Consider the following 27,769-nt stretch of genomic DNA (forward strand, 5'->3'; position numbering starts at 1 on the left):
CGCAGTGGACCCCAGCAAACTTGCAAAATCCAAGGATTAAAACTAAACAAAAGGGTTTGCGGGACGTTGCTGTGCACCAATTGGTTCAGCGGTTGTCACCCACACCCGGCGCTAGGACCACGCGGCGGCCGGACTGGCTGGCCGGCTGGGACCCGGATGCCCGGCAGCGGTGGGCGTGGCGAGGTCTCGCCTGGCCGAGCGTGCGCGGTCGCGCGCCGCCACTGTCGTCACCACGCAGGCGCGGGCGGGCGCGGCGCCGCCGTGACCCCGGGTTACCGAGCGGAAGTCTCGGCGAGTACGTGGCGGAGCGGGGTTCGCCCGGCGGCGCAGAGCCGAGGCCTGGGTCTGGGCGGAGAGGCTTTTACCCCCCCCCCACCCCCCTCCCTCTCACAGCCCGGTATAAAGAGCGGGGCCGGCGGCCAGGGATGATCAGGTTACAGCGGCACTGGCTGTGGATCAGTCACACGGTGCGGCAGATGGCCAGGAGGCCCGAGTATGTGTGCGGGGCGGTAGCTGTCATCTGTACCTTGTTCAGCCTCAGCCTCAGGCTCGCGCTCAGGTAAACGGCAGGCGGCGGGAGGGGGGATACACCCGCATACCCCCCCACCCACCTCCCACTGTCCCTGGTGTAACCCGCCCCCCACCTCCCACTGTCCCTGGTGTAACCCGCCCCCCACCTCCCACTGTCCCTGGTGTAACCCGCCCCCCACCTCCCACTGTCCCTGGTGTAACCCGCCCCCCACCTCCCACTGTCCCTGGTGTAACCCGCCCCCCACCTCCCACTGTCCCTGGTGTAACCCGCCCCCCACCTCCCACTGTCCCTGGTGTAACCCGCCCCCCACCTCCCACTGTCCCTGGTGTAACCCGCCCCCCACCTCCCACTGTCCCTGGTGTAACCCGCCCCCCACCTCCCACTGTCCCTGGTGTAACCCGCCCCCCACCTCCCACTGTCCCTGGTGTAACCCGCCCCCCACCTCCCACTGTCCCTGGTGTAACCCGCCCCCCACCTCCCACTGTCCCTGGTGTAACCCGCCCCCCACCTCCCACTGTCCCTGGTGTAACCCGCCCCCCACCTCCCACTGTCCCTGGTGTAACCCGCCCCCCACCTCCCACTGTCCCTGGTGTAACCCGCCCCCCACCTCCCACTGTCCCTGGTGTAACCCGCCCCCCACCTCCCACTGTCCCTGGTGTAACCCGCCCCCCACCTCCCACTGTCCCTGGTGTAACCCGCCCCCCACCTCCCACTGTCTGGTTTTTCCCCCCCCAGCACTGTCCCCAGTGAGGAGCAGGAAAATCAATGTTTCGGGCAAAAGCCCTTCATCAGGAATAGATGTAGCTAAGAATGAATAGTTCACTTGTTGTCTTTTTGCGTGGGGGAAAAAAAAATAAATTTTATTCATGAGGTGGTGAGTAGAAGCCAAATAATTGTCATAACTTGTATTTAAGAAAATATTTGGTAAGTGAAGAATGAGAATTACAAATTTAACAGTGAGGTTAACCAATTGTATCACTTTTTTTGTATCAATTGTCATAAACTGGGCAACATGTTGAATTGTGCCACTTTATAACATTCAGTAAATTATTTTACAAAGACAACTTGAAGCAATGACCAAAACTTTTATGTATTTAATTGTCTTAAACAATGACAGCAGCTGCAACATTAGTTACACCAAAGGTGGGCGTTCTTTGTGTATCTGGAAAATCTGCTGTGAGTGTGCCATAATGAATTGCACTTTACACCTATTTGTCATCTGTGTCTGTGCAGATATTGTTTAACGCACTGAAACCCAGTGTTGGTTCTGTTAAGATGATTCATCACTATGAATTCTGCTGGGAGCTGTGACCACGAATCTCAATCCTTGATGATTTTAGGTCCTCACCTAAACTGAGTAACTCAGAAAGTACTTATTTTTGAGAGAGGGGGTTTTGTTATTAGGGAGGTTTGTTTTTCCCTTGATTTGCGATTTTAAAATTTGTGATGAGTGCATAGAATAGTCATAATAATGTTAACCTTTTTACTAATTTTGCTTATGTAGTTCAAGTATGCAAATATCTTTGGAGGGCAGGAATCAAACAAATAAGCAAGAGACCCTTTCATCTATAATCTATACTTCTCTTTTTAAAGTAACCTTTTCCACTTGAAATTTTTAGTTTAATTACACTATTTATTGGTTCTCAAAACTGCGGTATGGGCTGAAGGGCCTGTTTCCACACTGTAATCTAATCTAATCTAATCTTCTCTTTTTAAAGTAACCTTTTCCACTTGAAATTTTTAGTTTAATTACACTATTTATTGGTTCTCAAAACTGCGGTATACTACAACACATTCAGTATGATAGATCAATAGTATAAAGCTCCAAAATGTAACCATTGTCACATTTAAGTAACACCAAAATGCACTAACTAAAAGAGAAATAGCTTATATTTATATAACACCTTTCCTAACCTCAGAGCATCACAAAATGCTCCACAGTTGAAGACTGACTTTTTGAAGTTTAGCAGCCTAGATAGGAAAGCAGTTAGGCAGCTTGTACGCAGAAAATTCCCAAAAACAGCAATGTGATAGTGATCAGACAGTCATACAGCACAGAAGCAGACCCTTCAGTCCAACTTGTCCACGCCGACTAGGTATCGCAATCTGACCTTGTCCAATTTGCCAGCATTTGGCGCATATCGCTCTTAAATCTTTCCCATTCATGTACCCATCCAGATGCCTTTTAACTGTTGTAATTGTATCAACCTCCACCACTTCCTCTGACAGCTCGTTCCATACGTGCATCGCCCTATGTGAAAAAAGTCATCCCATTGGTCCTTTTTAAACCTTTCTCCTCTCTCTCAAAACTTATGCCCTCTAAGTCTATTCATGCCTGTCATGATTTTATAAAGTCACCCGTCAGCCTCCAGCGCTCCAAGGAAAAAAATCGCAGCCTATTCAGCCTCTCCCTATAGCTCAAACCCTCCAACCCTGGCAGCAAACTTTTAATATTTGCCAGCACACGTGAAGGAAAGAACACCTGCTATTTTGCCAAATAATGTGTTATCTTTTATGCCATTGAGAAACAAGTGCACCCTGTTGATAGTTTTAGAAGTTTATAACTTTTTTAAAGATATTTTTGCATGGCTGCACCAATGTGGTAACTTAGAGTTATATGTAGCTTGTACAGAAGTGTTTTTTCTAAAAACAAACGTGCCTGCACAATTTATTTTTTTAAAAAGTAACTTATAATTGAACATAGCTAAAGTGCACACTGATCAGTAAGCTATATGAAGTACCTCACTAATCATGCACTGACAGGTTATATTTATAATGCATTTTTAATGTCAAACATCCTCTTGGTGGGCATGGTCCAAGGGGCTTTGCACAGTTTCCAGCTTCTTGGTTTGGGAATGTGGAAAAGGCACACACTTTTTTTTTCCTGTTTGAGCCTTTGGACAGCTGCCTCAATCTTTCATCCTCAGCACTTAGTCTGAACCTTGAGGGCAGCACTCCACTGGAAGATCAGGTTTTGGTTTGATCTTGCTGTTGTGTATAGAGTGGATCTGATTGGGGTAGATCTTGGCTCTGGGGCAGACTTGACCTTTTGTAGTCAATGTTAAATTGTGAAAAGAGCTACCAGTTTCAGATTTTCTCCTCCTTTTATTCTGACGAGCTGCTAGCCTGAAGCATTCCTCTGTTTCTTAGTGTAATTTGTGGATGTAGGTGTCATGAGCTAGGCCAGCACTAATTAACTATTCCCAATTGCCCAGGAAAAGGTTGTGGAGGTGGTGAGCTGTTGTCTTGATTTGTTGCAGTCCATTTACTGCCGGGGCACCCACAACACTTAGGGAGGCAGTTCCAGGATTTTGACCCAACAAAATCTAATCTAAACAGTGAAGGAATGACCATATAGTTCCAAGCCGGAGTGCTGAGTGGCTTGCAGATGGTGATGTTGCCCCCTATCTGCTGCCTCATGCCCTTCCACACGGTAGAGGTTGTGGACGTGTTTCCTCAGGCGACTGAAGGCCCTGCTAGCACACTGGAGACAGTGCTGGATCTGAGGAAAAGGCTGTGAGGACAACAATATCAGATCTGACACGAAGATCCTGGCTTACTGAGCCCATCGTCCTATATGGCTGTGAGACATGGACGGCCTACAGCACAGGGTCTAGGTTAGAGTGGTACTGGAAAAGCACAGCAGGTCAGGCAGCATCCGAGGAGCAGGAAAAATGACCTTTTGGGCAAAATTCCTTCATCAGGAATGAAGGCAGGGAGCCTCTGGGGTGGAGAGCCCCTCCCACTTATCTCTCCAACCTGGAAGTTCTCTGCCTCCCCTCCTGATGAAGGGCTTTTGCCCAAAAGGTCAATTTTCCTGCTCCTCAGATGCTGCCTGACCTGCTGTGTTTTTCCAGCACCACTCTAATCTAGAATCTGATTTCCAGCATCTGCAGTCCTCACTCTTGCTCTGTCTACAGCACACCAAGGCGTTGGAGCAACACCACCAATGCGAGAACCTGTGAATCCACTGAGAAGAAAGACGCACCAACATCAGCATCCTCAACTAGAGCAAAATCTCCAGTATCGAGGCATGGACTACTGTTGATCAGCTGCGATGGGCTGGGTATGTTGTCTGCATGACTGACACAAGACTCCCCAAGCAGATGGTGTACGACTAGAAGAAAGTGAGGACTGCAGTCGCTGGAGATCAGAGTTGAAAGCGGTGGCACTGATAAAGCACAGCAGGTCAGGCAGCATCGAGGAGCAGGATAATCGACGTTTCAGGCACAAACCCTTCATCAGGAATGTGTACTCCCAGCTTCAAAATGTGCTTCAGTGATATTTTCAAGGCCTCACTGGCAAATGCGGCATTCCCACAGACATCTGGGGATCACTGGCCCAAGATCATCCAAAGTAGAGAAGGAACATCTGGGAAGATGTCGAGCATCTTGAGACTTGCCTTTGGGGAAAGAGCGGAAGCCATGCGAAAACAACGATAAGAGCGCATTGTATACATTTGAGTTTAGAAGGATGAGACGGGATCTGATTGAGACGTATAAAATTATTAATGGATTGGACACTCTGGAAGGAAGGAAGCATTTTCCTGCTGATGGGTGAGTTTAGAACCAGAGGACACAGTTTAAAAATAAGGGGTAGGCCATTTAGACCAGAGGTTGAAGAGAAACTTCTTCACTCAGAGTGCTGGGTATATGGCATGCTCTGCCCCAGAAGGCAGTGGAGGCCAAGTCTCTGGATACTTTCGAGAAAGAGTTGGATAGAGCTCTTAGTGACGATAAGGTAGAAACAGGATACTGATTGTGGATGTTCAGCCATGATCATAATGAATGGTGGTTCTGGCTCAAAGGGTCAAATGGCCTACACCTGCACCTATTGTCTATTATTTTCTATTGTCACACCACCTCTCCCACCCTTTCCCGTGACCACCACCTTCCCCAAGTGTAACAGAGCCTGCAGAACTGCATTGGTTTGTATAGCCACCTGTGGACTTGCTGTGTGTGGAAGAGAGTCATCCACTTTGCGGATACTGTTGGAGCAACTTTGCGTTCCTGCAGTGCATCTTCTAGATGGTAAGCACTGCTGTCACTGTTGATGCAGAGTGGAGCAAATGTTGAAGATGTTGGATGGCACAACAATCAAGCAGGCTGCTTTGTCCTGGATGTTGTTAAGCTTCATGTTTTTGGAGCTCTTCTAGGTCAGTGGAGAATATTCATTCCATTCCTAATTTGTGTCTTGGCGGTGGACAGGCTTTGAGGAGCTGGGAGGCAAGTTTCTCATTTTCACGCAGACTACCTAACTTTTAACCCACCTTGCAGCCTCATTATTGAAATGGTTGGTCTAATGTAGTATCTGATCAATGGAAACTGCAGAATGTTGACCATTCATTCATTAGTGGTCCCTTGCAGGTGAGGATGACTCTCTTCCACACTCGGGGTAAGGGAAGATGCCTGTGAGAGTTTTTTTTCATGTGGGTAAACCATTACATGCTGGCTGCCACACGGGCTTAGTAGCGCAAGGTCTTGGTCCAGCAGTGAGGAGTGTCCAAGATAACTGGAGACCAGGCACTGCTGTTTGGCCTTTGAAAATTAATAGTGTAATGTTTAAAAGTGAGGAATTCAGTAACTGTAATGACACTGAATGTTGACGAATGAAACTTTTTCTATTTGGAGCTGAATGTAGCCAGGCACTTGTGTGGTGTAAATGTAACTTGACAGTCATCAGCCCAAGCCGGAATGATGTTCAGCTCTTGCTGACGTTGATGACTTTGGTATTTTAAGAAATCATGACTGGTGTTGAACATTTTCCAGTCGGCTAGGCTTATCCAGTCCCACAGATCCAAATATAGTTCAACCCTTAAGTATGTTTCCTTTGGTAGTTTAATCATCTTGAAGCAACTGGTGGTCTTTGTCAGTTCACAGTCTGCGTAGGGACTTTTGGGTAGTGCACAAGGTCTCCGTTGAGATCTCCTTCAAAATTCAGGAGTATGGTATTCACTCTGACCTACTCTTGGTGTCAGCCTTGAATTTTTCAATGCTTTGTCTCAAGCGAGAATTGATTAAACAAAGAGCAAAACAAAGAAAATTTACAGCCCAGGAACAGGCCCTTCAGCCCTCCAAGCCTGAGCTGATCCAAATCTGCTGTCTAAGCCTGTTGTCCAATTCCTAAGCATTTATATCCCTCTGATCCCCATCTACTCGTGCATCTGTCCAGACGCATCTTAAATGAATTTACCATGCCTGCCTCTACTACCTCTGCTAGCAACGCATTCCAGACACCCACCACCCTCTGTGTAAAGTACTTGCTGCATGTATCCCCCTCAAACTTTTCACCTCTCACCTTGAAAGCGTGATCTTTCGTTATTGAATCCTTCACCCTGGTGAAAAAGCTTATCTCTGTCTACCCTGTCGAGACCCTCCATGATTTTGTAAACCTCAATCTCCTTTTTTCTATTGAAAACAAACCTAACCTACTCAACTTCTCCTCATAGCTAGCACCTTCCAAAGCAAACAACATCCTTGTAAAGCTTCTCTGCACTCTCTCCAAAGCGTCCACATCTTTTTGGTAATGTGGCAACCAGAACTGTACACAGTATTCTAAATGCGGCCGAACCAACGTCATGTACAATTTTAACATGACCTGCCAGCTCTTGTACTCAGTACCCCATCTGATGAAGGTAAGCGTACCATATGCCTTCTTGACCACTCTATCCACCTGTGCAGCAACTTTCGGGGTACAATGGGCCTGAACTCCCAGATCTCTCTGCTCATCAACTTTTCCCAAGGCTCTTTCGTTCACTGTACAATTTGCTCTAGAATTAGACTTCCAAAAATGCATCACCTCACATTTGCCCCAATTGAATTCCATCTGCTACTTTTCCGCCCAACTCTCCAGTCTATCTATATTCTTTGACAGCCCCTTTATGCTTTCTCTTACTCCACCAATCTGTGTCATCTGCAAACTTGCTGATCATAACAGCAGTGCCCTCTTCCAGATCATTTATATATATCACAAACAAATTTTGATTCTGCAACCTTGCATCTGATAAGTGTGCTACCAAGTAGTGGCTTAACAGATCTCCATTCTACATTCTGGATTGAAGAGGTGACATTACTACATTTTAAAGAACTGTAGTAGAAGATAAATGATTTTAAAATCAATGTCTTGTCCCTGAAAAACATAGAAGGCCTACACTTTTTTTGTTTGGATGTTTTTGTGTGGTAAGTGTTTTTTACCTGGAAGTAATTGGTAACTCTTTAAAGGAGACATGGTGAACCTAATGACTTCAGAAAGGTTGAGTAATCAAGCTTGAAATAGGTTCAAGCTCCATTCAAGGATGTGAACACGTCATCTAGGTGATCTTTCCAAATAGTACTAAATTTGAGTATGCCTTCAGTTTCTCATTCACAGCAAGACATTGCTCCCAGTATCCTGGTTAATGTTCCTCCAATAGGCTAGAATTCCTCTGTTATCCCTGATTGCCAAACTCTTAATTTACCAGGTTATTCATCTCTGTTGCTTCATTAAGGGAATCTTCTGTATGTACAATAGTAGCTGAGTTTAATTTCAACAAGTCATAAAAAATCAACTAATTGTATTTGGAACATAACTTGGCCTATTCTTTTGCAAGGCGAGTAGAGTATAGTCTTCTTGAAAGTTCCCAATAGTATTCTCATATGTTGTTCATAGCGTGAAAGTGATCTGTGACCTCCATTCTGTACACTTCTATTACTTGAGCTCCTGATTCAATTAGCAGGTTTCTTTCAATTAATAGGATACTAACAGAAATTGAGGCTGTATGCTTTTTACTCTTGCCAGGTCTACAACAGTTGACAAGTTCTGAAGAAGGGTCACTGGTTTCTGCTTTCTCTCCAAAGATGCAGCCAGACGTACTAAGTATCTCCAGCAATTTCTGTTTGATTTCCAGCATCTGTAGTTGGTTTTTTTTTGTTTAGGTGGTGTAGCTGGCAGGTACCTCCTTTTCAACAACTGGAAGTGATGATATGAACATCCATTTGAACATCTCCCTCTTGAATAGTGGCAGAGCCCAGAGTGTGAAACCAAAAGACCAGGCTGGAAGTTTCTTGACTTTGTCGGCCAAACATGCCTATGACATTACTCATCCTTGCGTCCTCCTTTGGTCTCCCTCATCACAGAAATCAGTCTTCAGACAATTCAGTTCACTCCATGGCTGAAGATTTGACAGTGTGCAGTGGATGTTGCAAAGGCTATGGGCTTCACAGCCTGAATCTAGTGTTGAAGAGGAGAAAGTGAGGACTGCAGATGCTGGAGATCAGAGCTGAAAATGTGTTGCTGGAAAAGCGCAGCAGGTCAGGCATGGAAAAGCGCAGCAGGTCAGGCATAAGCCTGAAGAAGGGCTTATGCCCAAAACGTCACAATTCCTGAAGAAGGGCTTATGCCCAAAACGTCACAATTCCTGACGAAGGGCTTATGCCCGAAACATTGATTCTCCTGTTCCTTGGATGCTGCCTGACCTGCGCTTTTCCAGCAACACATTTTCAGCTCCAGTGCTGAAGACTTGTGCTCCAGAAATAACTGTCTCCAGCCAAGATATTCCAGTAAGTATGGAGTCAAGGTGTCCTATTTGAAATTGGGGAAACTTTTTTTTGCACTGGTTGGAATTCCTATCTAGTACACTGGAAGATAGTTGGAGTTGTCAAAGGCTAGTTGTCTCAGCCCCAAAACATCTTTGTAGGAGTTTCACAGGTTCGATATTTTAATCAACCTGTGTTATGCCACACTACTTCTGGAGTAGATGAGTCTTAAACCCTGGCCTCCTGTCTCAGCAGTAGGGCCGCTACCACTTTGCCCAAGAACCCCAGTTTTCCAGGGTCATGTTCTAGGATTAACCATCTTTATTCGCTGCTTCATCAATGACTTTTTTTATATAAGGTCACAGAAGTGGTTGAGAGTTTCATTTTATGGTTGCACAGTTTGGTATCATTAGAAACTCCAGGTAGTAATGCAATTGTCTGCATCCTCGACAATATTCAGGCTGGGCTGATGAGTAACATGCACCATGCATACCACAAAAGGACCAGGCAATGGCTATTGCCCACAAGGGAGTAACTGACTGCCTTCCCTTTATTATGAATGGCATTTTTATCATTGGATTCCTATTTGACAAAGTTAGCTGGACCAGCAATATACCTATTGTGACTACAAGGGCAGGTCAGAGTCTGTTGATTAAGTGTCTGATCTCTTGACCCTCCACAACCTCTATCAAGAGATCCAAATTAGAAGTGTGATGGAATTCTCCAGCTTTGCTGAATGAATTTGGCTCCAATAAAAAGAGAAACTTCACGGCTAGAATTGTTGGTATTCACTCCCTTTACTAGTGTGTAATGACAGCATTGTGTACCATCCATAACTTGGCAAGACTACTTTTGGCCTCACCTTCTAAATCCACTGTATCTGCCACCTGGAGCACCACCACCTCTAAAGCACTCATTTTTATCACCATGTAATGGGTAATTGTGATGGGCAATAAAAACTGGCCTTGCTAGCAGCTTGTCTCCTGTGAACGCATGTATAAATTAAACCTTGGTGCGGTAGTAAAATAATTAACTCTCTCGTTTAGTTTACATAGTGATAGCAGTAACTGTCTGTATGGTGGGTGTTTCACCAGGTATGGTCATATTTTATTACAAGGTGAAAGTGAGGACTGCAGATGCTGGAGATTAGAGCCAAGAATGTGGTGCTGGAAAAGCACAGCAGGTCAGGTAGCATCCGAGGAGCAGGAATATTGATGTTTCGGGCAAAAGCCTTTCATCAACAATGTTCAGCTGGTTTTGCCACTTCATCTGTATTGATTTAATCTGATGTCTATTTTTAATACTTTATTTCTGTTTAGAGAGCAGCACTACAACCTACATTCACTACATGAATTCATCCCGGCCTGTGAAATAATTAGCTAACCTTTTAAACATGTATTAATATCACAGTAAATTCAGTTTTATAAAGCCATAAGTACAAGCAATTACTTGAATGCATTTAATTTTTAAAAAGGGGTCCTGTTTAACTTTTAAAAACCAATTGCAACACTACTGCATTAACCAACATTAATCGCCTATGGATTGGTGAACTTGACCAAAGTTCAGCTTCAATCCAGGCAATACTTTATAATTTCCTCTAGGTTTTCCAGTTGCACCCATTCAAAGTTGTCAAGTCTTCAGTGGATTGCATTCGCTTTTCGTATTCACATTTAAAAACAAATTCTTTCAGCTGTATTTGATAGCATGCCTATAATTGAACCCTATAGTGTGCCAATTTCTGTTTCTCCAAAAGGCCACAAATCTTGCTGCTTTTTTTTTAAAGTTCAGGCTGGCACACACCAGGGCAGATAGGAATAGGTGCATGCATCATTTATTCCATCAAAATTTTGGGACATTTTTGATTGTAAGTGCTGCACTGGCAGAACTCTGATGCCAGTCTCTGGGTTTTATCATTCTTAAATTTAAAAACCAGGTTTTCATTGCATTTGGTAATGTCCACAGACTCCAATCCAGTAGATTGCAATCCCCAATATCCTATTATATTTCCGCAGTATCAATGTTTTGTTGCTAGGTGGCACTGTATCACATACTATTCATTTTTGCTTCATTGGAAGACACAAACACTGAGTTATAGAGTCACAGAGATGTACAGCATGGAAACAGCTCCTACGGTCCAACTTGTCCATTCCGACCAGATATCCCAACCAAATAAAGTCCCATTTGCCAGCACCCGGCCCATATCCCTCCAAACCCTTCCTATTCATATACCCATCCAGATGCCTTTTTAAATGTTGCAATTGTACCAGCCTCCACCACTTCCTCTGGCAGCTCATTCCATATACGAACCACCCTCTGCGTGAAAAAGTTGCCCCTCAGGTCTCTTTTTTTTTTTTACATAGAACATAGAAAAATACAGCGCAGTACAGGCCCTTTGGCCCTTGATGTTGCGCCGATCCAAGCCCACCTAACCTAACCTACACTAGCCCACTATCCTCCATGTGCCTATCCAATGCCCATAAAGAGGGAGAGTCCACCACTGCTACTGGCAGGGCATTCCATGAACTCGCGACTCGCTGAGTAAAGAATCTACCCCTAACATCTGTCCTATACCTACCACCCCTTAATTTAAAGCCCCTCGTAATAGCTGACTCCATACGTGGAAAAAGATTCTCATGGTCAACCCTATCTAAACCCCTAATCATCTTGTACACCTCTATCAAGTCACCCCTAAACCTTCTTTTCTCCAATGAAAACAGCCCCAAGTGCCTCAGCCTTTCCTCATACGATCTTCCTACCATACCAGGCAACATCCTGGTAAACCTCCACTGCACCCGTTCCAGTGCCTCCACATCCTTCCAATAGTATGGCGACCAAAACTGCACACAATACTCCAGAGTCTTATACAACTGCAACATGACCTCAGTACTCCAGAACTCAATTCCTCTACCAATAAAAGCCAGTACGCCATATGCCTCCTTCACCGCACTATTTACCTGGGTGGCAACTTTCAAAGATCTGTGTACATGGACACCAAGATCCCTCTGCTCATCCACACTACCAAGTATCCGACCATTAGCCCAGTACCCCATCTTTTTAATAACTGCTCACTATTTTACATTCAGGAAAAGCAATCAGGATAGCTGAGGCCTTAGATATCCTTCCCTCCCCCACCCCCCCACCCCACCCTAAACCTATGCCGTCGAGTAGTGCACTCCCCCACCTCAGGGAAGAGACTTTGTCTATTTACCCTATCCATGCCCCTCATGATTTCATAAACCTCTTAAGGTTCCTCAGCCTCCGCTCCAGGGAAAACAGTCCCAGCCTGTTCAGCTTCTCCCTGTAGCTCAAATCCTCCAACCCTGGTAACATCCTTGTAAATCTTTTCTGAACCCTTTCAAGTATCACAATATCTTTCCGACAGGAAGGAGACCAGAATTGCACGCAATATTCCAAAAGTTTGAACAAGTGCACTTGGCTACATATATTTATTGGCTTTCTCTTCATATCATGAACTTGACAGAAATTGCCAATCAGATATTGTAGTCAGTGTCAAAGCTGTGGTGTTAGCCGCTGTTCTTGGAAAGCTGCCTGAGAAATTTATCGATGGCATTGGTGAATTTCATCCTTTTCCCCTTCATCACTTTAATTCTAGTTTCTGCTCGAGAGGATTTTTGTCATTCAACAGCAGTGATCTCATCCAAGGCACCAGGTGGCGATTGCACAGCAAACCTGGAAATAAAATAAAAAATTTCTGGAGAAACTCAGCAGGTCTGTAGCATCACTGGAGAGACATCAGAGTTATGTTTCGAGTCCAAGGGCCCTTGTAATTAACAGAAGTTCCAAGTAAAATATTTCACTCCAGCCATGTTGTGGTGATTTCAGTTGAGTGCTCTTTTATACGAAGCAGAGGGAGCAGAGGTAAGCCATTCAGTAAGACTATGGGTGATCTAATTTTGGCCATGATTCCACCAGCATTGCTGATCCTGCTCCCATATCCCCAACTCCCTTTATCAATCAAATTTCTACCTAACTCAGCTTGGCATGCAGCAACTGAGCTCGCTGTTATCCATGCTTTAACTTGATTTATCTCTTTTTTTTTTGTTTTCTCCTTATGGGAAAAAAGACATTTATTTCTAATTATATCTGTTATCTAACTTGAGTGATCTCGGTGTTATTTGTTAATATCGCTGTAGTTATTTTGTTACGCAAGGTACATAAATATCACTTTGCCCCAATTTTTTTTTTTGCTTAGATTTTTACGTTATTTGTCACCCTGAAAATTAAGAAAATGAAATATTAATCTAGCCGAACCAGTTAGTTCACAGTGCAAGAGGAAAAATAGTGAAAAATGCTTTGTGGGCATCCAGTATCTATGAAACATTTTTTTACTTTCCATCAAAGTCCAAAACATTTCTACTGCTGAGTTATCTGATGATGAAAACACATTTATCATGTATTAGCTGAAAGATTAAAAAGAGGTTCTCAGACCAGGCAGAAAGCAAATACTAGATGTAGAACCAAAGTCATTGACAAAATATGTATGTTAGTAATCTTATACATGATCTCTTTTAAAATAAAGAGGTTGCTATTGTGAAAGTTGGCTGCATTTATTTAGCAGTCAATCGATATCAAGAAGAGAAGGCTTGTGGACTGATGTAGCAGCTTTTAAAACTTTGGAATGTCACAACTTTATACAGGTATCTGGAAAATGCTTTAAAAACTTTTGTTTAAATCTTGTTATAGACTGATATTGCAACGCAGTCTTGCACAGCGAGGTACCAGAGACAAATTAGTAACTTTTTGTAATCTTAAATAATGGCCTTGACACAGAATGAATTGTGTTCCACATTACGTTGAGTATAGGAGTTGGGATGTTGTGTTGTAGCTGTACAGGACACTGGTGAGGCCACTTTTAGAATGTTGTGTACGGTTTTGGTCACCCTTCTATAGGAAGGATGTTGTTGACAGGTTGCAGAAAAGACTTGGAAGGATGTTTTGGAACTGGAGGGTTTAAACTATGGGGAGAATTAGGCTGGGGCTAATTAGGCTACAGTGTGGGTGATTCCAAAACTAGAGGGCATAGGTTTCTTTTTCACACAGGGGTGGTGCACGTATGGAATGAACTGCCAGAGGATGTGGTGGAGACTGGTACAACTACAACATTTAAAAGGCATCTGGAGGGGTCTAAAGGGAAATGGGCCAAATGCTAGCAAATGGGACTAGGTCAGATTGGAATGTCTGGTCAGTGTGGATGAGATCGACTGAAGGATTTGTTTCTGTGCTGTATGAATCTAATGACCCAGCCTCCACTTCCATCTCTGTATTAAATGAAAGACCCCTTGGTTTTTAAAATCTTTGGGAAATATTTTAACTAATGAGAGGAAACATGTAGCTCTTACCCTTTCAAGCCCCTCAGAGTATTATATTTCAGTAATCACCTCATTCTTCCAAACTCCATTGAGTATTAGCCTAACCTGCTTGACTTTTCCTTGTAACTGCTCAACCCAGAAATCAGCCCTGTGAACCTTCTGTCTGTCTTAAGGTGACCAAAACTCTACACAGCACTCTGAAAATGGCCTCACCAATGCCCTGTATAGTTGTAGCAAGTCTTCTCTTTCATCGTGAGAAATGATCGACATTATATTTGCCTCCTTAATTATTTGTTATATCTGCACGCTGACGATTTGTGATTCAGGTACAAGGACACCCAGGTTTATCTTTACAGCAAAATTCTGCAGAATATTAAATAGTACTCTGCTTTCTGAAGTGAAACATTGAGAGGATATTACAATCTAGTTGGTATGGTGCATTATTGGATTACAGGTGGCATGGAAATAATCCTATTGAAGTGTGAAGCCTATTTGAGCAATGAATGCCCAGTAAAAATCAGAAATAACCAGCTTTTCACTGTGAATGCTCGTGAATTGTGGGGACTTCAGTCACAGCAAATCATTTAGTTTCTAATTCAAGCATGCTTTGCAAAAAGCAAGATTTCAGATGAATGACATTGAGAAGTAAAAAGGTGAAACATGTTTATTTACTTTTATTTCCATTTCTGATCCTGATTGACTTGGAAGTTAAAAGTACTAAATCATAACCGCAATGACTGACATTCTTGTTAAGAGGTGAGAAATTTGAGCGCGTTATTTCCATTTAAGATGTTCTAGCAGGTTAGGCAATTGTACAATTTTAAATCCTGATTTCATTATGAGAAATGAGTGTTTACTTTTTTGGTTTCTTTTCCAGTCGAGCCAAAGATGTAGTCAAAATGGCCCCACCTCCTGTTCGGTTTTTCTCCCCCAACTCTCCTGTTATTGACCTGTACATGGGGCAACTGGATCAAGTGGAAAGATATTGTCACATATCTGAAGTCTACGTTATTCTGTTTTATGCTCCTTGGTGTGGCGAATCCATTTCTGTCAGGGGAGAAATTGATCAGGTAGCAATGAAGCTTCGAGATCAGGTGAGTGTTGATTTGTGTCCTTAAACTTTCACTGTCACCTTTGCCTTGCCCTTTGTCAGTACCCTGATGGGAGTGAATAGTAAACTGAAAGTAAAACCCCATTATTCTCTGAATCGTCATGAGTGTGAAATTTGAGCAGTTTAATCACCTAGCATGGTTAATGCCTGAATGACTTTTAAGGTGCGAGGGGAGAGGCTTTAGAAAAGACTTAAGGGGCAAATTTTTTTTTACATAGTGGTCCATGTGTGGAAAGAACTTCCTGAGGGAGTGGTGGTTGTGAGCACAGTTACAACATTGAGAAGATACTTATCTAAGTACGTGAATAGGAAAGGTTTGGAGGAATAGGAGCCAGGAGCAGGCAGGTGAGACTAGTTTAGTTTGGGATTATGCTTAGCATGGACCGAAGCATCTGTTTCCATGCTGTATGACTCTGTCTGACCTAGCTGGACAGTGACCATTATTAACTATGATCAAAGAAACTCACCAGGTTTAATCATTTAACAAGAAACTGCTTATTTATATAACAACCCTTTGCTCTAAATTATGGCAAAACAGATTATTAATTCCTAATGCAAATTTAAATGACCATCTTTGAATCCAAATACACCCACTTATTCATTAACATGTAGGGCAAACTGGCAGACTGTTTAAGAATATCATGGGTGGAAAATGAATAGAGGCACAGTTTGTGGATCTGAGTTCCAACCAAAAGGGAGAAATGAGGTGACTACCTTGCAAATTCCTTTTGAGTTTTGGTAATGAAATTCTGATGTTGTCAGCTGTGACGATCCTTAATTCAATAGTCAGTCAGTTGTACTTGACTCTTGGTTTAAATTAGGTGTTTTCTTTTGCAAAGCCTTTGAATGTCTTTTTTTGTTTTTCCCTCCAATTAGAGTGGGTGATGGACAGAATGATTTTACTTGCTGCAGGCTTTTTGCAGGCCTGTCCCAGCTGCTCGCTTGCCTCCTGGTGTCAAAATGGTCCTTTTAAAACAATACAAATCTGTGTTGCTTGGCAGTTGCTTATTTTCACCCTAAAACATCTTGGTGTCAGTACAAAAATGTCAAATCCAATTCCAAAGGGGTTATTGTGAAGCAGTGGTAATGTCCCTACCTCTGTGCTAGCAAGCCTGGATTCAAGTTCCACCTGCTCGAGAGTGTGTAATAACATCTGTGAACAGGTTGCTATAGAAAATACCTCAAATCCAGTTCCAACAAGAGTGCCACAGTGTTCCAATTTTCCGTCTGGTTGTTTGAAAACAGATATTAAATTCAAACTTTCATTTTCTGGATTATATTTCCAAATTAAATGTGTAGTCTTTACAACTGGGAGTAAATCCTCAATTAGCAAATGCACTTTGGATGTTATGTGGACTAGAAGTACAATCTGGTGCAAGCCTTTCACTCTGGGGTTTTTATTTTCCCCCCCTCCACACTTTTCTTTTCTCCCTAATTTCTATATATTATCATTACTGTATTACCCATTATATTAAAAGGTTACCTATCAATTGTCTGTTGCTAAATGATTTAACCTTGAACTTTTTTATCAGTCTCAAAGCAATGGAAATTTTAATACTTTTAAGTATTTTAAGATGCTGCTAATCTTGGTTGTATTTTAGCATTTACTACTTGTTAAAAATCCACATTTTGTTTCTGGATTGAGAGAGAAACTTGGAGAAATGGACATAGGATGTTCATTTGTCATGGATTAGTGAGAATTTAATATAATTTCACCTTTCCAAATGTTTTCAAGAGTGGGGCTAGGAAAAGATTATTTCATATTGGTGACAAAGTCAGGACTGTCCTCCTAAATGAAGAGGAAGTTGATTTTTACTTTATTCCTCCCCATAGTTTTTAAAATATGGAATGCTGAATCACAAGTGATTGTATCTTAAGAGCACGTGATAAATATTTGAAATAGAATGTAAAATGATAATGGGGAAGAGTGCAGAAATCAGTAAGTAGCACAAGGAAAATAGGGTGAACCTTCTCCTTTATGAAATTACAGATGTGAAAGGAAGGGAGGATATTGCTGTAGGGGATTGAGAAAGAGGGTTGAGTATGAAACAGCAGTACCGGTGTCATTCGTTTGAGTTCTGTGGCTTAAATGTCATAATGATTTGGACATTTTTTTCTTCTGAAGCTTTTCATAGAGACTTGTGAATTGTATTTTGAAGGCTTTTTCAGTTTCTAATCCATAAAGTGCAATCAATCTACCAAAACCTGTGGACATGTTGGTGTGGATCTTTCACAAGATCACTTCTCAGCACAGAGTTTGGAAAATTCTGTCCACTGAGGTGATAATACAACGTGTTGGGAGTTTGAAACTATTGTTCGAAATGCTTCATGTTTCTGTGTGTTGAAAAGTAGTGAGCAGTGGTGATGGTTAAATTGTGGAAAGTGAGTGGTTACCATTTGTAGAAAGGAGTGCTGATTTCTAATGGCCAATTAGCTGCTGGGTAATTTGAGGCTTTTAATTATAGGTAAACAAATAGATCTTTGACAGCCAAAACTACAAGTTGGTTGTGGATTACCAAGGAACAATCTCTTAATTTTTAAACTTGAGTACACCTTGTGCTTCCATAGATACTACTATGCACTTTAGTGTTTTCCTTGTATGCTGACACCATTAAAAATCCAGGCATCTCTTTAGTTGCACAGCTTGTTTTAATGCCTGTTTTCAGCTTGTACAGAATTAAATCCCAGAGACACAATTGGCTTCACTCATATTTTTTTAATTGGGGAAGCTGTTTTAAATGGCAATCTATTAATCTGGCTCAATTTCTAGGGGCAGTATGCTGCATGTAGGAAAGAACTTTAAGTTAAAAGTTTAACTACTGAACATAATTACTGTTATTTGGGTAGCAAAACCAGTTCATTTCTTTTCAAGGGTGCCAGAAAGCCTAAATTATAACTCCTAACTCTCTTTTTTGTCTTAAGATTATGACTCAGCTAGGAATCTTTTAAAATAGCAATGCTGCTCACTTGATTTTATGCAGGAGATTAAAGTTTAACTTCAGTTTGATGTGGACTCCTACCCGAGTATTTTCCTTTAGAATTATTGATGAGACTGAGGTGGCAGTAAGCTATTTTTAAATTGTGTGCCTTTTGACACTGACCTTCCTGCCTCCTACGCCTTGACGCCTACTTGCTCACCAGTTATCTATTGTTGGTTGTTGTAGGTGGCTCTTAGATTAGATTGAAATGTGTAATTTAAAAAGATTTATAAACATCGGTGGCTTGAATTTGTGTGGCCTTATGCAAACCAGCATAGATCATTGGAGGTTCCTTACAGCTGTCCTTGTGTGTGTGCCTGCCCACTCCCTGAATTACTCCTTTAGCTGATTTTTTTTTTTCTTCTTCTTCATTCATCTGCCTTATACGTATTCTTGGGTTCAAGTTTTAGTGTCTGCTTGAATTTACTGGTTCAATTCCTGCTCCAGGGCAATATGGCAGGGTTTTTTTTAATGTCAGCAATGCTGTTTCTCATGTGTTGCTGAAGCAAGTTTTGTTCTAATAGACTTGAAGGGCACACAGCTCTCCTCATCGTTTTTTTTTTAAAAAGTGTTTTCCTTGCTGTTTTTCTCCTCTGCCTTCTAATCACCAACTCTTTCTGGCCCTTGGTCACCAAGACTAGTCATAGAATCCACTCCTCAGTAGTTCATTAATTATCATTGGAGTCTTACTTTGCTGCTGAACAGTTGTGCATTTTGAATTTGAAGTGTTCTTGGATTAAAATAAAAAAACTTTAATTGTGTTAAAGCATGATAGTGTTGCTGAGGCTGACGTAACACCATATAATGGAACTGAATTCTTCCCACTGTCTAGGTGCTGTTCATTGCTGTAAACTGCTGGTGGCACCAGGGGAAGTGCAGGAAGCAAATGAATCTCTTTTATTATCCTGTAATCCATTTATATCAGAGAAGGTAAGAAGCCATTTCCCAATTCAGTAAATGATGACCCACCCACAAAATTTGATGACCACTAAAAATGGTTAAAACTGAAAAACATCCCTAAAAGAAGTGCTGCAACCAGAGAGATTACTTTATGTGTGCAGGGGTTGAGGGATACTGAATACCACACTGAATATCAACTGATTGTCAATCTCATGTGTAAAATCAATCCCTCATCAATCAAAAGATCTAAACTCTCGGTACTTGCCATTTATTCTGACTCACTGCTGAAGTCAAACACACTCTTTGGTGTGCTGTTCTATGATTCTGCCATTGGTAGCAACTGGTCAGCTCCTTGTGTCTATAAAATTCATTTTGCCCTACATTTGATGGTAGGGTTGGTGGGAACAGTCTCCAACCCAACTCTGTGGTAATGAGGCAATAGGAGAGAGTGGATTTCAACTTTTCAGCTATGACTCATAAAAGCTGATTCCCTACTTGGATTAACTTTGGAACAGGAGTAGGCCGTTTTAACATTCCATTAACCATTAAAAATAGCAGCATGGTGGCTCAGTGATTAGCACTGCTACCTCACAGCGCCAGGGACCCAGGTTTGATTCCCACCTCGGCGACTGTCTGTGTGGTGTTTGCACGTTCTCCCTGTGTCTGTATGGGTTTCCTCCCACAATCCAAAGATGTGCAGGTCAGGTGAATTGGCCATGCTAAATTGCCTATTGTGTTAGGTGCATTAGTCAGAGGGAAATGGGTCGTGGTGGTTTACTCTTTGGAGGGTCGGTGTGGACTTGTTGGGCCTAATGGCCTGTTTCCATACTGTAGGGATTCTAATAAATATAAGCCTTGAAAACTCAATGTTTATATTACTATATTTGGTGAGTTTATTTCCCTGGTTTTATCACATTTCCCAATTGTTTGTTTTTCTGTTGAAACTGAACCCAATGACTTCGTAAAACAGTGAGAATGTGTCCATACATGTTAGTCTTGTACAGGAGGCAAATTGAAATGCAAAGAATAAGATATTTTAGAAGGGTTGCTTTCATAAATTTTGAAGATTATGCAAGTTCTGACACAAAGCTTCTTACCTGGACTCTGAGATAAACTCAAGTCTTAGATATTTGGTTTCTGGCACACGTTTTTTTTTTGTTTGTTTGTTATGGATTTTTAAAGGGATTCACCCTTTGAAGCCAAACATAATCCAGGCTGATTTTCTCATAATCAGGGTGAACTGGTTCATCAACTTTTCTCACCCCATTTATTATTTAAACTCCTACACGCTGTCAAGTTCTCCTTAATTTCCCAATTGTTATCACTCAACAATCTATTAAATAAAGCTGTCAATTTTTTTTATTCTTCATGAAACTTTTTTTTTAAGAAGCTTGGTGTTTCAAGTTACCTTTTTTTTTCTGACTCCTCCATATAATTCAGTAAATTTCAACTTTCAGGCTATATTTTAAACTATATTAAAATGCTTTGAAAGTTCCTCTTTCCAGTCTTAAAATGACACACATGACTGCATTCTCATGTTCGTTCAACCAGTCCTATGTGAGCTGGACTTATTAAACTAGAAATATTTTTATGGTGCTAAATTAAGTTCTCCCTTTCTACAGCAACACAGCAGTTTGTAGTATTCTCAACATTAGTGATTTGCTGTTAGTTAGCTCTACAAGTTGAAATATCACTCAATTTGCCATTACTCCTTTGTGGTATCTCTAAACTTGAATGCCATCTACCTAGCAGGAGTAGGGAGCTTAGACAGATGTGTGCAAGCCCTGCGTATCATGGAGTAGGTATCTAATTCAGGGTAGTAACATCACATGTCTTTTTTTTGTTTTTGCTATTAAAGGGATTATATCTTTAACCCCTTGGTATTTTTTGTAAGGGTTGGATCACCCTGTCAGTTGAACTGTATGCATTCTAGCAGGCAACCATTGCAAGTAACCTACATTTTCAAGTGTCTACACTATTTTAACAGGGAGGTAGTAAAATTGCTTTTTCTTAAAAGAAGCAACGACCATATGTTTAGTCTTTGGTCTTTGTGAAAGTTGTATTCTGTTCACCCATTTGTTTTACTTGACAGAATAAAACAGCTGTTAGTTTTGAAATTGACTGGATTTCATTAAAGTGAAAAAAAAACACACCTGGCATTGTGTTTGATATTTCAGAGGGTGGCTTCATTTCTATCAGTTTCAGATCATCCTACTGAAATTAATTAGTGGGAAAAATGCATCCAAGCTAACAGGATTTGAATGCATTTACAGGAGGAAGCAATTATGCAGACTGCCAGACAACACCATCAAATTATATAGACCATTGGAGGACCTTTTGACCCATTGTTTCTCTACTGACTTTGCTATTCGATTAGTCAAACTGATCTTGGTTTTTTTAATCCCAAAATGTGCAAATTTCCTCAGACTCCTGTAATGTCATTTTCATCAATATTCATTTCTTTTTTGAGTTATTAACTAATTGACTGTAAATTTTTGGCCCAGAAGCCCAAGATTACCCAGTGATTTTAAAACTGTTTGCTAAGAAGTTGCTGGAAAAGCTCAGCAGATCTGACAGCATCTGTGCAGAGAAATCAGAGTCAGCAGTTCTGAGGAAGGGTCACCGGACCTGCAACTTAAACTCTGATTTCTCTTCTCAGATGCTGCCAGACCCGCTGAGCTTTTCCAGCAACTTCTGTTTTTTTCTTTCTGGTTTGCAGCATCCGCAGTTCTTTTCGTTTTTAACTAAGAAGCAGCAGTTTAGATTTCATAAGGTTTGGTTAAGCTAAAAGGGCAGAAAATAAATCTGCACTGTAAGAGATCAGAGTGGTTTACTGATCAGGGTGGACAAGAGAAATAAGGTATTCAGATATTTATGGCTGCCATCAGAATTGTCGTTGGAACCACTTGCTGGTCCCAAATTGGACAAACACATTGAAGCTGATGTTCGCTTCTGGAGTCAGCAGGCTGTTCTGTTCTGTTTCATCTTGAGCTGGACATAATGTCTGGCAAAATCCAGTATGAGCCATTTTGCAGAGCCATCCTCTGTTCAAAGTTCAGTAAGTTCTGTCCTAACTGAAGTTATCTATCTTCCTTCTTCAATGCCTCTTTTACATATCTTAGTTTTGGGTATCATGGGTCAATCACTTGTCCATCAGCAAAGAAAAGATATTCTGTATAATCCCTCCTATGTTGATATACCTACACAGAAATTTTGTGCCTGTTATTTGCCAGAACAGTTTGCTTGACCTTCAGTCAGATGGTGGGTTTACATATGGGTCATGAGATTTAAACTTTATTGGGCTTTAGGAATATCTCGTTTCAGAGCCCATGGTGGAGACCAGTCCTTGGCAGAGAGAAACAGGTTTGCACTGTCCTGTTTTGTTAACCCAAGAAGCTCCCTTCATAATTGTGCAAGGGAACAAATTTCTACAATGTTCAGTAAATTCCTGAAGTTTGTCATAATTCTACTCTCTTCTCCAGCCATCCCAAACAAATTTCCAATCAACAAGTCTGTGTTCACTGAATTGGGCTGGTTGGTGCTGAGGAGATACCTCTCCCTTCATCCCAGTTTCAGGCAGGATTGGAGGGGTGGGGGGGCGTTGCTGACTCAGTGACCTGCTGAGTGGCCACTGAAATGCCTTATAGGCACACGTTAAGGCCATAGGGCTGGCAGGTGTCCTTGGTGGGGGAGGAGGTAATGACACTTACCCCACCATTCAATCCATTCCTGCGATCTAAGTTTTATGTTGTTTAAAACACACTATAATATTGATAAAGGAATCAGAGACAAATTATTGAGATGTAAAAAATATCCACTCTGGATTGCAAGCTGCTGCGTTTTATTAAGTGGGTATTTTTAAAGAACTTGTTTTCAGATTTATGATGTGAGGTGGTTTCCTTTCCACTTGGATCTGTTATCCGGTATTGAATTGTATGTATGGCAGGGTCCATGGATAATATCCATTCAAGAGGTGAAGCAAACTGTTGACTAGAAGTCAACTAAAACCTTGAAAAGAGACCATGCTCATTTTCCCCTCATCTGATTAGTGGTAAATATAGTTGTGTGATGATAAAAATTGTCTGCTGCCTCTTGAAGTGAGGGAGAATATTACTCCATTTATATGAGTGAACTTGCCAAGAAGAGAAAGGGACTTGAACCTTAGGGTAGCATGGTGGCTCAGTGGTTAGCACTGCTGCCTCACAGTGCCAGGGACTTGGGTTCAATTTCAGCCTTGGGCAACTGTCTGTGTGGAGTTTGCACATTCTCCTCGTGTCTGCTTGGGTTTCCTCCGGGTGCTCAGGTTTCCTCCCACAATCCAAAGATGTGTAGATCAGGTGAACTGGCCGTGCTAAATTGTCCATAGTGCTAAGTGCATTAGTCAGAGGGAAATGGGTGTGAGTAGGTTACTCTTTGGAGGGTCGGTGTGGACTTGTTGGGCCGAAGGGCCTGTTTCCACACTGTAGGGAATCTAATGTAATCTATCCAGAACCTTTCATGACCAAGGTGTATCTGAAAGTGCTTACAGCCAGTAAAACTTTTAAGTGTTGAGTGTGTAATGTAGGAAATGCAACAGCGAGCTCCATCTAGCTGATGATCTGTTCTTTGTGATGCTGTTCCTGCTCCTTGGATCCTGCCTGACCTGCTGTGCTTTTCCAGCACCACTTTAATCTAGACTCTGATTTCCAGCATCTGCAGTACCTTCTTCCGCCACTGGGATACCGCCACCGGTCTTGTTTGAAATGATGCCATGGGATCTTTTCTATTCCGTCAAGAGACCTGATGGGACCTTGATATAATGGCTTCTCTGAAAAATGACACCACCCCTTCTGAATCTGCCAAATGTGTAAACTTAAAAGTGATACTTTTTTTTTGTTTAAGCCTTTTGTTTTCTTACTACTTCTCTCCCCTTCTCTGAAGTTATCTTCTGAAGTATACATCATGATGCTCCAGTAACAAGTCCAAGTGGCTTCTATCCCTGTAAAAGCTTGACTAGGTGGTAATGCATCAGAACTAATCATGATGCTGGCCTCCATTGGCAATTTCACAATAAGAATGAGGTGTGCACCTCAGGCAATATTTTCACTTGTTATTCCTATCCAAGGCTGGCTGTTGTAATTGAATTTATTCTCATTTAACATTAGTCTCCTAACACTTCATATTTTTGGACTTGAAACAAAAAGATTTTTCTCAGGCACTAAAAAAAAAAATTCCAAAGCACTTAAAGTAGCTGGAATTCCTAGGATAATTTACTGAGGAGCACATAACTCTGCACTCCAGCACAGTGATGCAGTCTGTAGTGGTTATGGATGCTGTGGGAGAGAGAAACTGGTTTATATAAAGTAACTACTGAGCTCCAATACCATTGGGTGAGTATAATGCAAGAATATTACTGCATAAAATATGACTGTGTTTCCTGCTTCATCTATCCTTAGGACAAGTGGCTAAATTCAGGTTTAACTGTTCTAGAGATTAGAACATGCAGACAGGAAAGTATTTTAGTACATTTCACAGTTTTCAAGTTAATTTGGAAAGGGCATATGAGGGTGACAATTTTTATAAATGCTGGTAATGGAAATTGCAGGGTACGTAGCTGGGCAGCTGACAGAGCTTGTTCATTTTTTGGCGTGGTAAGTTTTTTAATTGAGTGTTTCTTTGTACAGCTGCTTGCAATCCAGAAGCCATTAGTTGAAAAATTAACTGTATTAAAAATGTTACTGGTAGCTTATTTAAACATGTGCAAGTCTGTGATAACATTACAGAAGGCTTGTTCTATGGTTTTGTCTCAGCTGCTGCAATATTTGAGCAACAGCTTGGTCATCAAATTAAAAGCTCGCTGGTATGAGTAATCTCTTGCTATTCCCAAGAGGAAGAATTACTGAAATGCCGACGTACCAAAAGGGTCTTTAAATTGGATTTTTAATGCAAAAGCATTGCGGTTCAAGAAGATCATAAAATATTTTGATTAGCAAATTGCAATTTCAACATTTTTTAAGGCATCTGGGTGGCTCATGGAATTTAGATTTAATATTTAAACTTTTCGTTTTAAATATTTATGTTCGTTTGAATTCATTTCTCCTCTCGATGTAAAAGTCTCACCAAAATCTCCTTTTGTATTTCAAACCATTGGGAGAGGATTTAACCTAAACTGGCATTACTGTTGAAATGCCCCCAGGGTGGTTGGTGTTGGCACCTGATTGATGCATTAGGAGGTACTCAAGCTGTATTTTTAAGGTATATGGTGATGGCCTGGAAGGATCATTAGTGTACATCTAATCTACTTCCTGATAGCTATTGGGTATATCCTAATCCTTTTAGCATCTATCAACTTGAGCATTAAATCATACGCATTCTTCCCCTCAAATAATTTTTAATGAGGAAACTTTTATTAATTTTAGGTTATGTGCAAGTATCAATTTTAAGGGTTTTCAGAAAAATAAAACTTTGTCAAAGTAAGTTACCCCAAATTTGCTAGTGGCTGAAGATTTTGTTTGAGTCATGAGGGCAACTAACCTTTAGCATTGATGGCTTTTATGGCTGAGATGTTGGCCTAGAATATATGTAAAAAAGTTATTTTTTCCTTGTTTTGGTTTTAGTTATATTAAACTTTCCAGTTGATATAAAAGTTCCATAATATCACAATTCATGGAAATTCTTTTTATTACTTTAGGTTTGGCCCTATCGAATACAAAGGCCCTCTTACATCTGCTTACATGCATGATTTCATTCGACGAGTAATGAGTCCACTGCAATACATCGCAACTCATTCTATCTTGCTGAATTTTCTTTCACATTATGAGGTAGGTTTTTTTATTGTGGGCGAAGGAGGAGTCTAACGTTTGGTTCTGTGTGTATATGTATAGTTATGAGATATTGATGAGTGAAGTAGCATCTGTTTGCGCTAAATATGGTATGTCTAGGATGTTTAGTTTTCTTCACGTGACAGGTTATGTATTCTATCTGACTTAACATAAAATGTTAGTAAAGATGTTACATTGTGGAATTTTAAGGTCTTAATCATTATTTGAAATGCAACGTTTTCCTTGTGTTCTGATCAACAGTCTTCCTCAAAGATCACCAGCAGTAAAGTAACCAGTCACCTGTGTAGCTAGTGATGGTGCTTCAAAGCACATTATCTTTTATGATCTCCTGAGTGATACAAACAAAGAACAAAGAAAATTTACAGTCCAGGAACAGGCCCTTCAGCCCTCTAAGCCTGTGCCAATCCAAATCCATTGCCTAAACTTACTGCCCAATTCCTAAGGATCTGTATCCCTCTGCTCCCCACCTATTCATGCATCTTTCCAGATGCACCTTAAATGAATCTACTGTGCCTGCCTCTACTACCTCTGCTGGCAACACATTCCCGGCACCTACCACCCTCTGTGTAAAGTATTTACCGTGTGTATCCCCCTTGAACTTTTTTCCTATCACTTTTGAACGCGTGACCTCTCGTTATTGAATCCTTCACCCTGGGGAAAAAAACTTATCTCTATCCACCCTGTCGGTACCCTTCATGATTTTGTAGACCTCAATCAGGTCCCCCCTCAATCTCCTTTTTTCTAATGAAACTTATCCTAACCTACTCCACCCCTCTTCATAGCTAGTACCTTCCATACCAGGCAACATCCTCATGAACCTTCTCTGTACCCTCTCCAAAGCTTCGACATCCTTTTGGTAATGTGGCAACCAGAACTGTACACCATATTCTAAATGCAGCTGAACCAACGTTGTGTACAATTTTAACTTGACCTGCCAACTCTTATACTCGATACCCTGTCCAATGAAGGCAAGCATACCATATACCTTCTTGACCACTCTATCCACCTGTGCAGCCACCTTCAGGGTATAATGGACCTGAACTCCCAGATCTCTCTGCTCATCAACTTTTCCTGAAGTTCTTTTGTTTACAGTATAGTTCACTCTCGAATTAGACCTTCCAAAATTCAACACCTCGCATTTGCCTGGATTGAATTCCATCTGCCACTTCTCTGCCCAACTCTCCAGTCTATCTATATTCTCTTGTATTTTTTGACAGTCCCCTATGCTTTCTGCTGCTCCACCAGTCTTCGTGTCATCTGCAAACTTACAGATCAGATCACCAATGCCTTCCTCCAGATCATTTACATATATTGCAAATAACAATGGCCCCAGCACTGCTCCCTGTGGAACACCACTGGTCACCTTTCTCCATTTCGAGAAACTCCCTTCATCTACTACTGTCTCCTGTTTCTCAAACCAGTTCTTTATCCACCTAGCTAGAATACCCTGCACATCATGTGGCTTCAATTTCTCCACTAGTTTACCATGGGGAACCTTATCAAATGCCTTACTAAAGTCCATATATATGATATCTACAGCCCTTCTTTCATCTATCAACTTGGTTACTTCCTTGAAAAACTCTG

General features: G+C 41.6%; 1 protein-coding gene across 3 annotated transcripts in view; it reads left to right on the forward strand.

Moving 5' to 3' along the window:
• Window positions 1-229: 229 nt before the first annotated feature.
• Window positions 230-27,769, forward strand: part of txndc11 (thioredoxin domain containing 11) — an 81,154-nt gene continuing 53,614 nt past the window's right edge. Inside the window, exons 1-4 of one of the 3 annotated variants that reach the window (XM_043711987.1) lie at window positions 230-559; window positions 15,253-15,469; window positions 19,297-19,394; window positions 26,035-26,164. In XM_043711987.1, coding sequence (XP_043567922.1) covers window positions 426-559; window positions 15,253-15,469; window positions 19,297-19,394; window positions 26,035-26,164 — 579 coding nt within the window. In that variant the 5' untranslated portion in view covers window positions 230-425. Of the gene's footprint in view, window positions 560-8,972; window positions 9,070-15,252; window positions 15,470-19,296; window positions 19,395-26,034; window positions 26,165-27,769 lie in introns of those variants that run through there. The other 2 variants (XM_043711988.1, XM_043711989.1) reach the window with 2 other exon arrangements.

This window comes from Chiloscyllium plagiosum, chromosome 21 (genome assembly GCF_004010195.1).
Source record: "Chiloscyllium plagiosum isolate BGI_BamShark_2017 chromosome 21, ASM401019v2, whole genome shotgun sequence".
In the NCBI taxonomy this organism is placed as follows: domain Eukaryota; kingdom Metazoa; phylum Chordata; class Chondrichthyes; order Orectolobiformes; family Hemiscylliidae; genus Chiloscyllium; species Chiloscyllium plagiosum.